This window comes from Dreissena polymorpha, chromosome 4, assembly GCF_020536995.1.
Source record: "Dreissena polymorpha isolate Duluth1 chromosome 4, UMN_Dpol_1.0, whole genome shotgun sequence".
Classification (NCBI taxonomy): Eukaryota; Metazoa; Mollusca; class Bivalvia; order Myida; family Dreissenidae; genus Dreissena; species Dreissena polymorpha.
Window position 1 is genome coordinate 116,744,031 of NC_068358.1, and position 14,912 is coordinate 116,758,942.

General features: G+C 35.7%; 2 protein-coding genes across 2 annotated transcripts in view; both read left to right on the forward strand.

The window, feature by feature from the left end:
- Positions 1-14,912, forward strand: part of LOC127878729 (von Willebrand factor A domain-containing protein 3B-like) — a 112,921-nt gene that overhangs the window by 75,692 nt on the left and 22,317 nt on the right. Inside the window, exons 25-27 of the mRNA XM_052425257.1 lie at positions 11,136-11,346; positions 12,369-12,493; positions 13,616-13,756. Of these exons, the coding sequence (XP_052281217.1) occupies positions 11,136-11,346; positions 12,369-12,493; positions 13,616-13,756 (477 nt within the window). The remainder of the gene's footprint in view (positions 1-11,135; positions 11,347-12,368; positions 12,494-13,615; positions 13,757-14,912) is intronic.
- LOC127879414 (uncharacterized) lies at positions 288-4,370 on the forward strand. Its single transcript, XM_052426224.1, has 2 exons — positions 288-448; positions 988-4,370. Exons 1-2 carry the CDS (start codon positions 424-426, stop codon positions 3,657-3,659), a joined length of 2,697 nt encoding a protein of 898 aa, XP_052282184.1. The 5' UTR covers positions 288-423; the 3' UTR covers positions 3,660-4,370.

Consider the following 14,912-nt stretch of genomic DNA (forward strand, 5'->3'; position numbering starts at 1 on the left):
ATTGTGATCCAGAGTGACAAATTCCGCCTATTCAATTTTCATTTCCGGTGACTGGTTCATTAAAAATGTCTTACCAAATGACGGTCTTTGATCTCAGGTTTTAAACCAGTCAAATAAAAAACACAAGGAATGCGACTGTAAAACTACTTTTTAGAGCTCTTATTAGCCGGATTATGAACTTATATATTGAAATAAAATCATTTATTATTCTAAAAAGTGTTAAACTTAAAAAAATAGCACCGGAAATTTTCTGGTAACGCTTTCGGTGATTTTGATTGGCCAATAGATTTCAAAGCGCCCATCATCAAGCGCTTGGAAAAACAAACAAAGAAGACAAATCGAAAATAGAATATTTTTACAAGCAAACTAATTTCGCTAGCCATACCATATACGCCTAGACTTCTATAACAAATAAATATCAAAATGCAAGGAGAAGACGGGTCTGAAGGTTTGTTAATTTACTTCCTTTATTTTTTTTAAGGAAATAATAGCTTTGCCGTTTGTTTACACACCCCTCCCTCACTGGCCACACGCCAAGGATTTAAATTTAGACGCGCTACACATTTGGCAATTAATGTAATGGCCATATTTCAGTGTTCTTCAACACATAACATCAGCATGCACCGACGTATGTCAACGCTGACAAAGAAGCTTGAAGATAATTTTATAATATAGCATATACCTATTTTAAAACGTTCTTGTTTAAGTAATTCGCAAGATATTTTATTGAAATGCACAGTAACAAAGCTAGTCAACTCGTACCTTCAGTCAACTTGTACCCAATTTGGTTAACTCGTACCCGATTTTTGGTCAACACGTACCCCCACTAGTCAACTTGTACCCGATTTGGTCAACACTTACCCTCCTTAAAATTATTTATATATATATCAAAGACGTGAAACATGTTTTTGATATGAATACAAGTTATAATTTTGTTCTTGCTTTTTTGTGATTTTTTTCTTCAAAAATTTCTTTGTTTTCTTTCAGAGAAGAAATACACATCTGTTCGCCCAAAGAGATACAACAGAAAAATAAAGCTGACACCTTATTCAACTAGAACTGTGCCAACTCCCTTCGATTCTGAGCATGTAATCCTACAAAATACAAACACAAATATTGAAGCTGAGCCCAGTACAAGTTCTCAAGTATGTGAGCAGTCAAATGTTCATCAACATGAGAAACTTGCCGAAGATTCTAATTGTGAAAAGAATTTGGACTTTGGAAAGACTATTAAAGAATTATTGGAAGAAGTTAATGCGTATAATGAAATAATTGATGAAGTGCCAGAAATCTGCGAGGATACAGAACTCCTGTCAGATAATGAAGGGTCTGACTGTGAGATAGGAGACTCTTTTGACTTCGAGGATAATACTCATACATCAACAGAAGATGTGCCTTTGGAAGACAGACCAATTTATAGTGGTCACAGTATGACTGTAGGAACCAGCCTTCTACTTATTCTTCTGTACACCATTACCCATGAAATATCTGGGAGTCAACTGAGTGATCTGCTAGTCCTCATTGGTCTGCATTGTGCAGAAGAACATCCAGGACTGAAAAGTTTGTTTCACTTTAAAAAGCACTTTGCAGGGTTCAAATCACCATTGGTGAAACATTACTTTTGTATACATTGTTTAACTTGTGTTAATGAAAACGATCAACTGTGCACAAATACCTTATGTGGGAAAAGCATTAAAGACTCAAAATCAAAATCATATTTCATAGAGGTGCCTCTAGAATCACAGCTGCTAAATTTCTTCAACAGACCTAATTTCGCAGAACTACTAAAACACCGATTTCAAAGGAAGAAGAAAAAACCCAGCAACTTAGAAGATATTTATGACGGCGAATTATACAAAAAATTGTCAAGCAAAGGCGGAGTTCTTTCTGATAGTTTTCCCTACAATATATCATTCACGCTCAACACGGATGGCGTACCATTGTTTAAAAGTTCAAAATTTTCTATTTGGCCAGTGTTCCTTATGATTAACGAACTTCCTTTCAAATATCGACGCCAAAGTGAAAACATGCTATTTGCCGGGTTGTGGTTTGGGGACGGAAAACCTTTCATGGGTACATTCTTTCGACCGATCCATAGCAATTTAAAGAAACTTGAGGATGAAGGCTTGAATATAACTGTTTGTGGAAATGATATTTTATGTAAAGCTTTCTTAATATGTTCAACAGCTGACCTTCCAGCCAAGAGCACATTACTGAATATGAACCAGTTCAATGGAGCATTTTCGTGTTTACAGTGCTGCAATAAAGGAGAGACATTTAAAACACCAGGAGGAGGGTCAGTACATGTCTTCCCATATGAAAAAGAGAAACTATTCGGATTTGGAAACAACAGAACTCCTGAAATGTGTCAAAGGGATGCAATTGAAGCAGTAAACACCAAACAGACTGTTCATGGAATTAAGGGACCCTCTTTTTTTATGACATTTAAATACTATGATTTTGTTAAAAGTTCAAGCATTGACTATATGCATGGTGTTCTTTTGGGAGTTACAAAATTATTGATAAAGCTTTGGTTTTCCACTTCTCTAAGTAAACAGGACTTTTCCATTTCATGCCACTCAGAAGCAGTTGATAAGAAACTCCTTAGCATCAAGCCACCTTCTTTTGTGACAAGGATCCCAAGATCGATAACCTCACATTTCAAGTATTGGAAGGCTTCGGAATTAAGATCCTGGTTGTTTTTTTATTCCTTGCCATTATTACACGGGTTGTTGGGTGAAAGTTTTTATCTCCATTATGCCTGTTTTGTTGAAGCAGTGTTTTTGCTCTGTGGATCTTCTGTCACACCAAATGATATAGTTAGATCTCAACAGTTGTTGATGTACTTTGTGATGACATTTCAACCATTGTATGGGGGCAGATATATGACTCTGAATATTCATCAGCTTCTACATTTACCAGACTGTGTTCGGCAGCTAGGTCCTCTTTGGGCATATTCGTGTTTTTATTTTGAAACAGCAAATGGAGATATTACCAAATTATTTCATGGAACACAAAATGTGGATTTACAAATTTTGAGTTCTGTCAATATAATTCAAACTCTTCCAACACTAATTGATAAAATACCTGAACATTTCAAATCTGCAGCACAAAAACTGTTACCAGCAAAGATCTCGAAGCATATTTCAACTTTTCATGTGCAATTTCTGGGCAAGGGATACCAACGGCATTTAGCTGATGGATTGATGCATATGCTGATAGAAATGATCCATTTTGATGTTCCGAACTTAACTTTTTATAGCCGTGTTTTATTGCGTGGGGAATTGTATCATTCTAAAGACTATACACGAGTTGTGAAGCGCAACAGTTTTACTGTTAAATACTTTTGTGCAAAAAGCTGCTTAATTAAGTTTGGATACATTGAACGCTTTGTGACACATGAAAAAAATAACAAGGTGATACATTATTTTGCTTTAGTTCGAGTTGCTGAATCTAATTCAGGCATACTGTCGGATTTATCAATTCCAAACACTCTTGCAATAACAGTGCCTCATATACACAAGATAAAACCTACTGACAAAATAGATGTGGTAGACTTGAACAATTTACTAGGAATTTGTGTAAATATTGTGGTACCTAAAGATGATGAGGCAGTGACTTTTGTGTGTGAACCACCCAATCGCTTAGAGACTGATTAACAATAGCCTTGAAGCCTAGATTTGTTAATTTGCTGCCATGAGATGAAAAAGTAGATGTTGTGTCAATACAGTCATGTAATTCTTGTCTGTTAATTAACAGAAGATCAGATAGAATCTCATTTGAATTATATGTATGTTCAAACTCATAAATTACAGTTCTGAGTGTTATTTATTATTTAATTCTCTTATCATCTTATTCAAAGTGTTGTAACAAATACAATGTTAAAGGGCAGGTCTTCAAAATGACCAGAAAATGACAAAAAGAATTATTGAAATTGATTTTTTTTCTTATGATGCATTCCAATTCCCTAGGTCACAGTTTTGCTGACCAAGTTTCAACTTCTAAAACTAACACAAACCATGTAAATATACCAAAACAGAGTTGAAAAAGTTGAAAACACTTTCAAATTTGGCATGTTCAATAAATACGCACAATAATAAGCAAAAAAATCAGCCAACATTGGTACGCAAACAAAATTACATCAACTTGAAAGTGTAATTACCTGTCCCCGTTAATGTATAATGAACAAAATGTATATCTATTTGACTTTATTTCACTCCCGCAAAGTTAAATATAGTAAGCTATTGTGAAAGCTCTGTGTTCATTTTCTATTGTGTATTTCTGACGTTGACACTTTTAGATGCTGTTTCTCTATCATGTCTTTGTAGAATCAATATAATATTTGTACATAAAAAAATATATTGTAGCAACTGGCTTTTCTGATGTTTTTAGCCTGACAATTTTCAGAGGAAAACCAAAAGTATTGACGTAGCCTGTGCGTCATTCACTATCGTCTCAAAACCTTGACACTGCCTTTCCGCTCCTCTTAGAAAACAGGACAATGAAGGCATTTCTTACTGCAATATTGAACAGTCATATGTTGATGAACCTTAAAAGGTCAAGGTTTAGAAACACATTGCCCCCACAATTATCTGGCTGCTATTGAATTATAATTGTCTCCCTGTCTTTTAGGAGAAAAAACGAGACATAGTAATGGCTCCATCTGTATGTCCGTCCGTCCATCAAACTGTGTCCGGTCAATAACTCCTTCATTCATTAAAAGATTTTGAAAATACTTGGCATAAATGTTCATAATGTGACGACATGTCATGCAAAAACTTGAATCCTTATCTCCAAGGTCAAGGTCACTCTTGGAGGTCAAAGGTAAGCATAGTCTGGATATTTCATGTCCGGTCACACCTCTTTCATTTGAAATAACATGGCACACATTTCACCATAATAAGACGATGTGTCATGTAAAACACCCAGACCTCCCATGTTCAAATTTAAGGTCACACTTGGAGGTTAAAGGTCAACATGGTATGTTAAAGGCTATATTTAATGTCTGGTTCATTACTCGTTTATTCCTCAAGGGATTCTGAAAATACTTGGCACAAATATTCACTATAATAAGACGACATGTCATGCAAATCTCGAAGGTCAAGGTAATGCTTGGGGGTCACATATCAACATAGAACACTGTATTATGTGAATTTGGAATAAGACATCAAACTGGGAATGGACATATTTTTGGTGATTTTCTCAAACAAAACTATTCATTTTATGATCTGAATTTATTTTTGTTTTTTTTCATGACTTTTTCATTAAAAATGATTGTATTTTTATAATTTTAACTGTATTTTAAAACCGTGTTCATGCGCCGCATGGACACTGTTTTATTTCATGAGGATTAAATTAAAAAATCAAGTTTTGTATTAAAATCAATTTAAATGATGCTATATTATATGCAAGTATCTTTTTTTATTATAATGTGTCTAACTAAATAAATACAACATGTAAAAGTGCATATTATGCACAGTTAAAAAAACACAATTTATTCTCAAATTGATGTCTTGTTCCAACTTCACATAATACTGTGTTTTAGGGTGTTACAGGAGTTTTTTGTTTGGTCCACAACTCTTTCATTTATCAAGGGATTTTTTTTTTAACAAATTCCACCATAATGAGAGTACATGCCATGCGAAACACCCAGACCCATATCTCCCAGGTCAAGGTCACATTTGGATTGCAGATAAAGATCACACTGTGCTGCTACTTTTAAACTACAGTTGCCACAAGTGTCTGACACTTTGTTCATTTAATATAAGTTATTTTACACAAGTAACATTTTCGGCTACTTTTTGGCTACAGTTTCCGCTAGCGGCTGACAATTTGTTCATTTAATATAGGTTATTGTATCAAAGTTTTGTTTTCGGCTACTTTTTTGGCTACAGTTGCCGCTAGCGGCTGACAATTTGTCAAATTAATGGAAATATTTCACTGTTTTCTGCTTCTGGCTACCTTTTGGCTACAGTAGCCGCTAGCGGCTATGGTAGCCAGTACCGGCTATAGGTTTTGGCTACTCAGCCGCAACCTAGCCGCTACTGGCTGACTTTCGCTACCTCCAGGATACCCGTTTCGGCTACCTTTTTAGGTAGCGGCTAGGTAGCCGCTACCTAGCGGCTAGTCAGCCGCTTCCTTTTCATTTCTGTAAGGGTTCTGACTTAATTCAAGGTTTAAAGGCTTCCTTTCCAACCCTCAGTTATTGATGAGCAGCAAACAGCATAAAACCTGAATAGACTGCAAGTTACTTATGCAGGCTGTTCTTGTTTTATGCTGGTTGCAAAAGCAATTTTCACTTTGCTTCTTATTGGGGAAGGGTTAAATTAAGCTTGTTTCTCAGGAATGTGTTGATGGATTTCATTCAAACTTACAACATGTACTTCCCATATTGACATGACACAATAGACCATGTTTGATGTTTGGTAACTCTAGTTCGAAATATGTCAAAAGTAGCGTCATTTTTTACTTAGAAATGTACATATTCACTATTTAGGCAGGCTTAAGTTTTTTGGTAAGCTATTTTACACAGGAATGACTTGATTGATTTCATTAAAACTTAAAAAAATGTATTCCCTATATTGAAATTTCCAAAAGGCCAAGTTTGGTAACTCTAGCTTGAACATTGTCAAAATTAAAAACCTTTGAACACTTACAAAGTTACATATACATGTAAATGATGTATACATAAAAGGCAGGTAAATGTTTTTTGGTAAGCATGGTGCACATGGATGGCTTGAGGAATATCATTCAAACTTATAAAATTAATTATTGATAATTAATTACCCCATATTCCAAGACAGGAAACACTTATTGCCCCCTATTAGTGAAACCGGAGGGGGACTTATGGTTTGCGTTCTGTGTGTCAGTGAGTCTGTCACACTTTTCTGGATCCTGCGTTCAGTTCTCCATATTTTTTCAGGAAACTTGAAACATGGGTAGAAGGCAATATGGAGATTATGCATGTCATTTCATTTTGTTCCTATGTCAAAAATTCTGGTTTCTATGGCAACAAATAAACAAAATCTGACAATGGTGGAGTTTCACCGGTAGGGGACCATATTGCTTGACAAAAGTCTTGTTTAACTTTGTAATAATTAAGGGATTTGTACACTTATTGGTTTACACAAAATATAAATAATCAGGTTACTGCTCATCAAGCTTTGATAATTTCATCAAACTGTATGTTCAGATACCAAAGCTACCCTGTACCAAGGTCACAAGGTCACTTTGATTTAAAATTGCAGTAAGAAATTCCACTTAATTTCTCGATAACAAGTTCAATTTTATTTAATACATTTATGCATTGCTTTGTATTCAGACCTTTTTTAGATTGCATATGGGTGTGGTCAATGTCAAGGTCACGTTTGGTAAACACATTGTTTCTGCAAAATGACTAAAGAATAAATTTAGCTATTGGGTTATAGAACTGAATAATCTAACTTGAGCCACTGTCACCACTGTCATGCAACTACTTTCATAGATGTGTTCCATTGAAACTTCATTTGAGATCGCTGATGGGGTAAAGGCCATTGTTACTAAATATAATAGATAAATGGTTTCCGCTCCATAAGTCAATTTGGGCTTTTTTATTGAAACAGCTTACATAAATGCCTTATTAATTTTCTTTGCTCATTTAAGAGCATGTAATAAAAAGGTCAGACACTCAATTTTTATATCATTCAATTATTAACTAAACTTGGAAGGCTTGCTTAGTTACAAAGTTTTGGAACGCATTTAATTTGACAAGGTACATGTTTGTAAGAAATGTCAAATCCCATGTATATATAATAAAGTAATGCTATACTTCTAGATTTTTATAAGTTTTAGTTGAATTCATTTATTTAACTGACTTCTTATAGAATGTATTCTCAGTTGAAATTTTTTAGATAAAAGATGAAATAATTTGACCGTATAGTCATTTTATTTATGTTGTGCATGCATGCAGAATGTCATTCGCCTATTTGCATTGTTTGTGTGTCATCTTAGTAAATTACTTGTTCAGGGAAGTTTTATCAATCCTTAATTATACATGTGTATGATGAGAAATCACACCTGATTGCTTGCAATTATGTTGAGTGAGTGTTTGATGACAGCCCTTGAAGTTCTTCACATCAAACTGTGGATCAATATTGCACATGGCTGTGTTTGTGTATGACATCTCTCCTGGCAACAGTGAACACTGGCTGGACCATCACAAACTGATTGATTGATTGTGACACTGTCAACCCAGTGTTCACTGGTGTGTAAACATGGTTACACGGTCCATTAAAGTATGCTGGTTAACTTAAATATCTCTCATTTCTGTGAAAGGAATAATATATCACTATTAAAACCAGTATAGATCTTACAGTTCTTTAATGTAAATGGATTTAAAGGTGTGAATTTTTTCTGAACATTTTTTATGTTTGATATTTGTTGGGAAATTTTTCAACTTCCTGATGTTAGTGTTAGCATCATAACATTAATCATGATAATCATAGTCTTTGTCATCATTCTCTTCTGATCATCATTGTCATTGCAGTCATAATCCTCGTTGTCTCATCATCATCATCATCATCATCATCATCATCATCATCATCATCATCATCATCATCATCATCATCATCATCATCATGGTTGTCTTCCTCCATCTTCATTGTCCTCCTCCTCCTCATCATAATCATTGTTGTCATAGTCTTTGTCATCATTCTCTTCTGATCATCATCATCATTGTCATTGTAGTCATAATCCTTGTTGTTTCATCATCATCATCATCATCATCATCATCATCATCATCATCATCATCATCATCATCATCATCATCATCATCATCATTATCATCATCATCATCATCATCATCATCATCATCATGGTTGTCTTCATCCATCTTCATTGTCCTCCTCATCATCATCATAATCATTACCATCATCAAAAGCAGCAGTATTGTCAGCATCATTATTATCATCATCATCGGCAGCATACTTCTCCTTCTCCTGCTCCTCATCATGATCACCATCTTCTTTTTCTTTTTCATCATCATCATCCTCATGTTTCACTCAACTGTAACTGCTAGTGATGGTAAAACATCTAGCTGTCCTCCAAAACTTAACTATAAAAATTTCCATCATCATTACCATGTTTTATTTTTATGCCCCCCTTCGAAGAAGAGGGGGTATATTGCTTTGCACATGTTGGTCGGTCGGTCTGTCGGTCCGTCCATCAGGTGGTTTCAGGATGATAACTCAAGAACGCTTAGGCCTAGGATCATGAAACTTGATAGGTAGATTGATCATGACTCGCAGATGACCCCTTTTGATTTTCAGGTCACTAGGTCAAAGGTCACGGTCACGGAGACCCGAAATAATAAAATGGTTTCCGGATGATAATTCAAGAACGCTTATGCCTAGGATCATGAAACTTTATAGGTACATTGATCATGACTCGCAGATGACCCCTATTGATTTTCAGGTCACTAGGTCAAGGTCACGGTGACCCAAAATAGTAAAATGGTTTCCGGATGATAACTCAAGAACGCTTATGCCTAGGATCATGAAACTTGATAGGTAGATTGATCATGACTTGCAGATAACCCCTATTGATTTTCAGGTCACTAGGTCAAAGGTCAAGGTCACGGTGACCTGAAATAGTAAAATGGTTTCCGGATGATAACTCAACAACGCTTATGCCTAGGATCATGAAACCTGATAGGTAGATTGACCATGACTAGCAGATGACCCCTATTGATTTTCAGGTCACTAGGTCAAAGGTCAAGGTCACGGTGACCAGAAATAGTAAAATGGTTTCCGGATGATAACTCAAGAACGCTTATGCCTAGGATCATGAAACTTGATAGGTAGATTGATCATGACTCGCAGATGACCCCTATTGATTTTCAGGTCACAAGGTCAAAGGTCAAGGTCACGGTGACCCGAAATAGTAAAATGGTTTCCGGATGATAACTCAAGAACGCTTATGCCTAGGATCATGAAACTTGATAGGTAGATTGATCATGACTTGCAGATAACCCCTATTGATTTTCAGGTCACAAGGTCAAAGGTCAAGGTCACGGTGACCCGAAATAGTAAAATGGTTTCCGGATGATAACTCAAGAAAGCTTATGCCTAGGATCATGAAACCTGATAGGTAGATTGACCATGACTAGCAGATGACCCCTATTGATTTTCAGGTCACTAGGTCAAAGGTCAAGGTCACGGTGACCAGAAATAGTAAAATGGTTTCCGGATGATAACTCAAGAACGCTTATGCCTAGAATCATGAAACTTCATAGGTACATTGATCATGACTCGCAGATGACCCCTATTGATTTTCAGGTCAAAGGTCAAGGTCACGGTGACACGAAATAGTAAAATGGTTTCTGGATGATAACTCAAGAATGCTTATGCCTAGGATCATGAAACTTGATAGGTAGATTGATCATGACTCGCAGATGACCCCTATTGATTTTGAGGTCACTGGGTCAAAGGTCACGGTCACGGTGACCCGAAATCATAAAATGGTTTCAGGATGATAACTCAAGAACGCTTATGCCTAGGATCATGAAACTTGATAGGTACATTGATCATGACTGGCAGATGACCCCTATTGATTTTCAGGTCACAAGGTCAAAGGTCAAGGTCACGGTGACCCGAAATAGTAAAATGGTTTCCTGATGATAACTCAAGAAAGCTTATGGCTAGGATCATGAAACTTGATAGGTACATTGATCATGACTCGCAGATGACCCCTATTGATTTTCAGGTCACAAGGCCAAAGGTCAAGGTCACAGTGACAAAAAACATATTTACAAAATGGCTGTCACTACAACTGAGAGCACATATGAGGGGCATGCATGTTTTACAAATAGCCCTTGTTTGTGTCTTGTTCTGAGAAAACTGGGCTTAATTCATGTGCGTAAAGTGTCATCCCAGATTTGCCTATGCAGTCTGCACAGGCTAATCAGGGATGACACTTTCCACTTTAATGGTATTTTGAGTTTCAAGGAAGTCCCTCCTTACCGAAAATCAAGTTTAGGCGGAAAGTGTCTTCCCTGATTAGCCTGTGCGGACTGCACAGGCTAATCTGGGACGACACTTTACGCACATGTATTATGCCCAGTTTTATCAGAACAAGACACTTTATATTTTTTCTTGTAGGTGAGAAAGAAGAAGAAATCCTTCATAGAGAAGCACAGGGCAAATGAATCAAAACCTTTGAGAAATCAGAAGCGTGATGGAGAAGTGACCTTGTCAGAGGATGAAAGTCTAGTTCAGTCTGACACAACCCAGGGTGACACTGACCTTGACCCCAGCATGATAGGGCTGCGGGTGATAGCCTGCAACAAGAACGATGGGCTCTATTATCCAGGTAGGGACAGTTTTCCTTGAAAATGTATTACATTTAATGTAGGCTTTGTTATAATGTCGGAATTACATTTTTAAGAATAACAAAATCACATCTTATTGTTTTGCTATCCAACTTGTAAACAAATATTCAATAGTTCTGAACAATTGTTTCTTAAAAGTGTTTGTAAGACAGTTAAAGAAGCAAACATTTGTTGATAAGCAATAGAATGCTTATTTTAATTACCATATAGAGATTTTTATTTTGATCAAAGCATTTCATGTGAATTAAACCGATGAAATTTATGAGAAATAACTACAGTCCAACCTGTCAATAAAGACCACTCAAGGGATTTGGTCGTTGTGGTCTTTGTATGTTATTTAAATGCTGTTGAAACAGAAGCACATGATATTATCCAATCCAGATCAATTTTAAACTGTATATGAGCAGCGCTGTAGGAAAACAGTGCTTAATGCATGTGCTTAAAATGTTATCCTAGATTACCTTGTACAGTCAAGATAGGCTTATCAGGGGCAAGACTTTCCATCATAACTGGAGACTTCCTTTAAAAAAAAACACTGAATTTAATAGGAAAGAGTTTTCCCTGATTAGCCTGCGCGCACTGCAAAGGATAATCTGGAACGATTGTTGAAACACTTGCCTTAGCCTGGTCTTCCCTGAGTGAACCTTTTATGCATCCATGTTTTTGTTGTTTTAGAAGAGTTGTATTCCTAATGTACTTTTAATATTCACAAGCAATCAGTAGAAAAAAAGTATGCTATTACCGTACATTTTTAAGTGACCTAAACTTCTTTACACAGACATTAAAGTGCATAACTAGCCCAGTATAATACTGTATTACAAGAGGAGTAAAGTATAGAAACACTACAGTGTTAACACCAAGGGTACCGGTATCAGCATTAAGTAAAAGGGTAACATGTTACCATAGTCTGGAAAAACAATTGTTGGTAAAAAAACTGTATCCGCATCCCCGCATTCAGGCAGTAAGTCGCCTCACATAACATCTTACATTCTTGTCTCTGCAGGGTATGTTACAAAAACGCCTGATATGGCGTATGCGATGGTTTCGTTCAACAAGGCCACCAAGCAGAAGGTCCGCACCCAGATGATCATACCCATGGGTGGGGCCATACCAACACCTGAACTCAGGGTAGGACTACATGATGATCTTAGCTCTCACTGTTTTTTCGTTAAATGTTGAACGGAGTGTAGAACTTTAGTGATGTTTTTAGCTCTCAAAGTTTCTTTATGTGTATGAAGAAGTGTAGGGGGATATGATGTTCATTGTTGAAGGTTTCTTTATTATGTAGATTGAACTGTAGGGGTATATGATTTTTATTAGATATTAATATTTCTTCATCTGTAGAAGACAGGGTAAAGGGATATGATGTTCCTGGTCTATTTATCTGTAGAATGGTAAAATTATCTTAGCTCTTATGGTCGAGTGATATGTAGACTGAATGCTATGAGGATATTATGGTCTTCGCTCTTAAGGTCTCTTTTTCTGTAGAATTGAGGTTCAGAAAGTATGATGTGTTTTGCACTTATATTATCTTTTTTTGTTGAATGGATGGCATGGAAATATTATTTTCATAAAATTATATTAAAGCCTGTTGTCATAGTCTGTAAATATCAACCTCCAATTCTTGTTTGAAATGGTACTAAACAAAAATATAAATTGAACTTAATTAAGCCCTGCAAAGTCTTTTTGTTGTTGTGCTCTTATTCTTTACCATGGAAACAATGTTCTCTGAGTCCTTATCAAGGAAGGCATTTTTTTCTGATTCTGTTCAATGGAAGGCATGTTTTCTCCATACCTTAATCTCCCTCATCATCACCAACATCAGCTGCATAATATCAACATAACCTTGATCGTTGATGTCTCTCATTTGAACTCATACTTTAACAAATTAAAATCCTTTAAAAAATATTATAATTATCATGAAAAAATGTAAAAAAAATGCAATAATTAAAGAAATTAAGGTAAGTTTTTCCTTAGATTAAACCATTTATGCCTAGCATCTAGAAAAAAGGCCTTGGCAAACAGCGTAGACCCAGATGAGACGCAGCATGATGGGCGTCTCATCTGGGTCTGCGCTGTTTGCTTAAAGGAATTTCTGTAAGTAATATTCTTAATATAGAAATAAATATACTAGACATGCCTAATTTTGGAAATAAATTGATCCAATTTAGAAGGATGGGAGAGTCCACTAGGCATAAATGGGTTAAGCCTGACTACATTTTAAAAATTGTCTCAATTTCTTTTTGCCAGGTGGGTGACTTTGTGCTTGTCCTGGTGAATAACCAGCTGCGGAACAGGGCTTGTTACGTGCCAGGCATTGTGGAGGCAGTGCCAAGAGACTTTTCTAGAAACCCAAGGTTTTACACCATCCTGCTCTATAATGGACAGAGAGTAAGTGTATTTCAAGTTAAACGCTATTTTTCTCAATAATTATCAGCCAGATTTTCTACGTAAATTTAAGTGTTATGTCATTATAATTCAAAATGGTACAAAAAGTTTTTTTATTTCACACTCTACTGCTCTAAAACTGCTCTATAATGAACAGAAGGTAGGTGTATTTATTGAGAAACCCAAAGTTTTATTCCATCATGTTTTATAATGGAAAAAGGGTAGGCATATTTCTTGAGAAATCCAAAGTTTAACACCATTACCGGTAAGCTCTATAATGGACAGATGGAAGGCATATTTCTGTAGAAATCCCATTACTTTATACTCTCCTGCTCGAAAAAAGACAGAGGGTAGGCATATTACTGTAGAAATCCCATTGTTTTATACTGTCCTGCTCTATAATGGACAGAGGGTAGGCATATTTCTTGAGAAATCCAATTTTTTGGTTCTGTCCTGCTCTATAATGGACAGATGGTAGGCATATTATATACTGTAGAAATCCCATTATTTTATACTGTCCTGCTCTATAATTGACAGATGGTCTGTGTATTTCATGAGAAATCAAATGTTTTACATTACATGTTCAGCTTTATGATGGACTTAAAGACAATGAGCTAGTGCTTAAGTTTTACAATATTCTGTTCTAAAATGAACAAAAGTGGGGTGCATTTACAAAGGTGACATCCAAGAATCACTAGTTTTATAAGGAAATCTATAAATCCTGGTTATTAATGCTGTTTCAAAAGATATTTGGCTACAATCTTTTAACACTGATGAATACACATTTAATTTATTTTACTTGTAATATTCAATTCGTGAACTCCAATTGTCAGTGTAAATTAAGTGCAAGTTTTAGGATTACACATTGAATAAATTCAATATTTTATAGCCTTTAATTTTATGGCACAATAAAGCAAAGAATTTCTGCTATATGCATAGCACGTTTTGCTCATTGATCTTCCCAGTTTTTAAGCATTGGAAAATACACCCAGTTTTGAACTATTGGCATGTATACACATTTGTACTTAAACCAATAGTTTTACCTTAATTGCTTATTGATTATGTCTTCAGCCATTGTGAACCGGTTGTACATGTGAAGCAATTTAAATATGCTTAGCGGTTGAATGAATGCTTAATGACACATTGTTATGCTATAGAT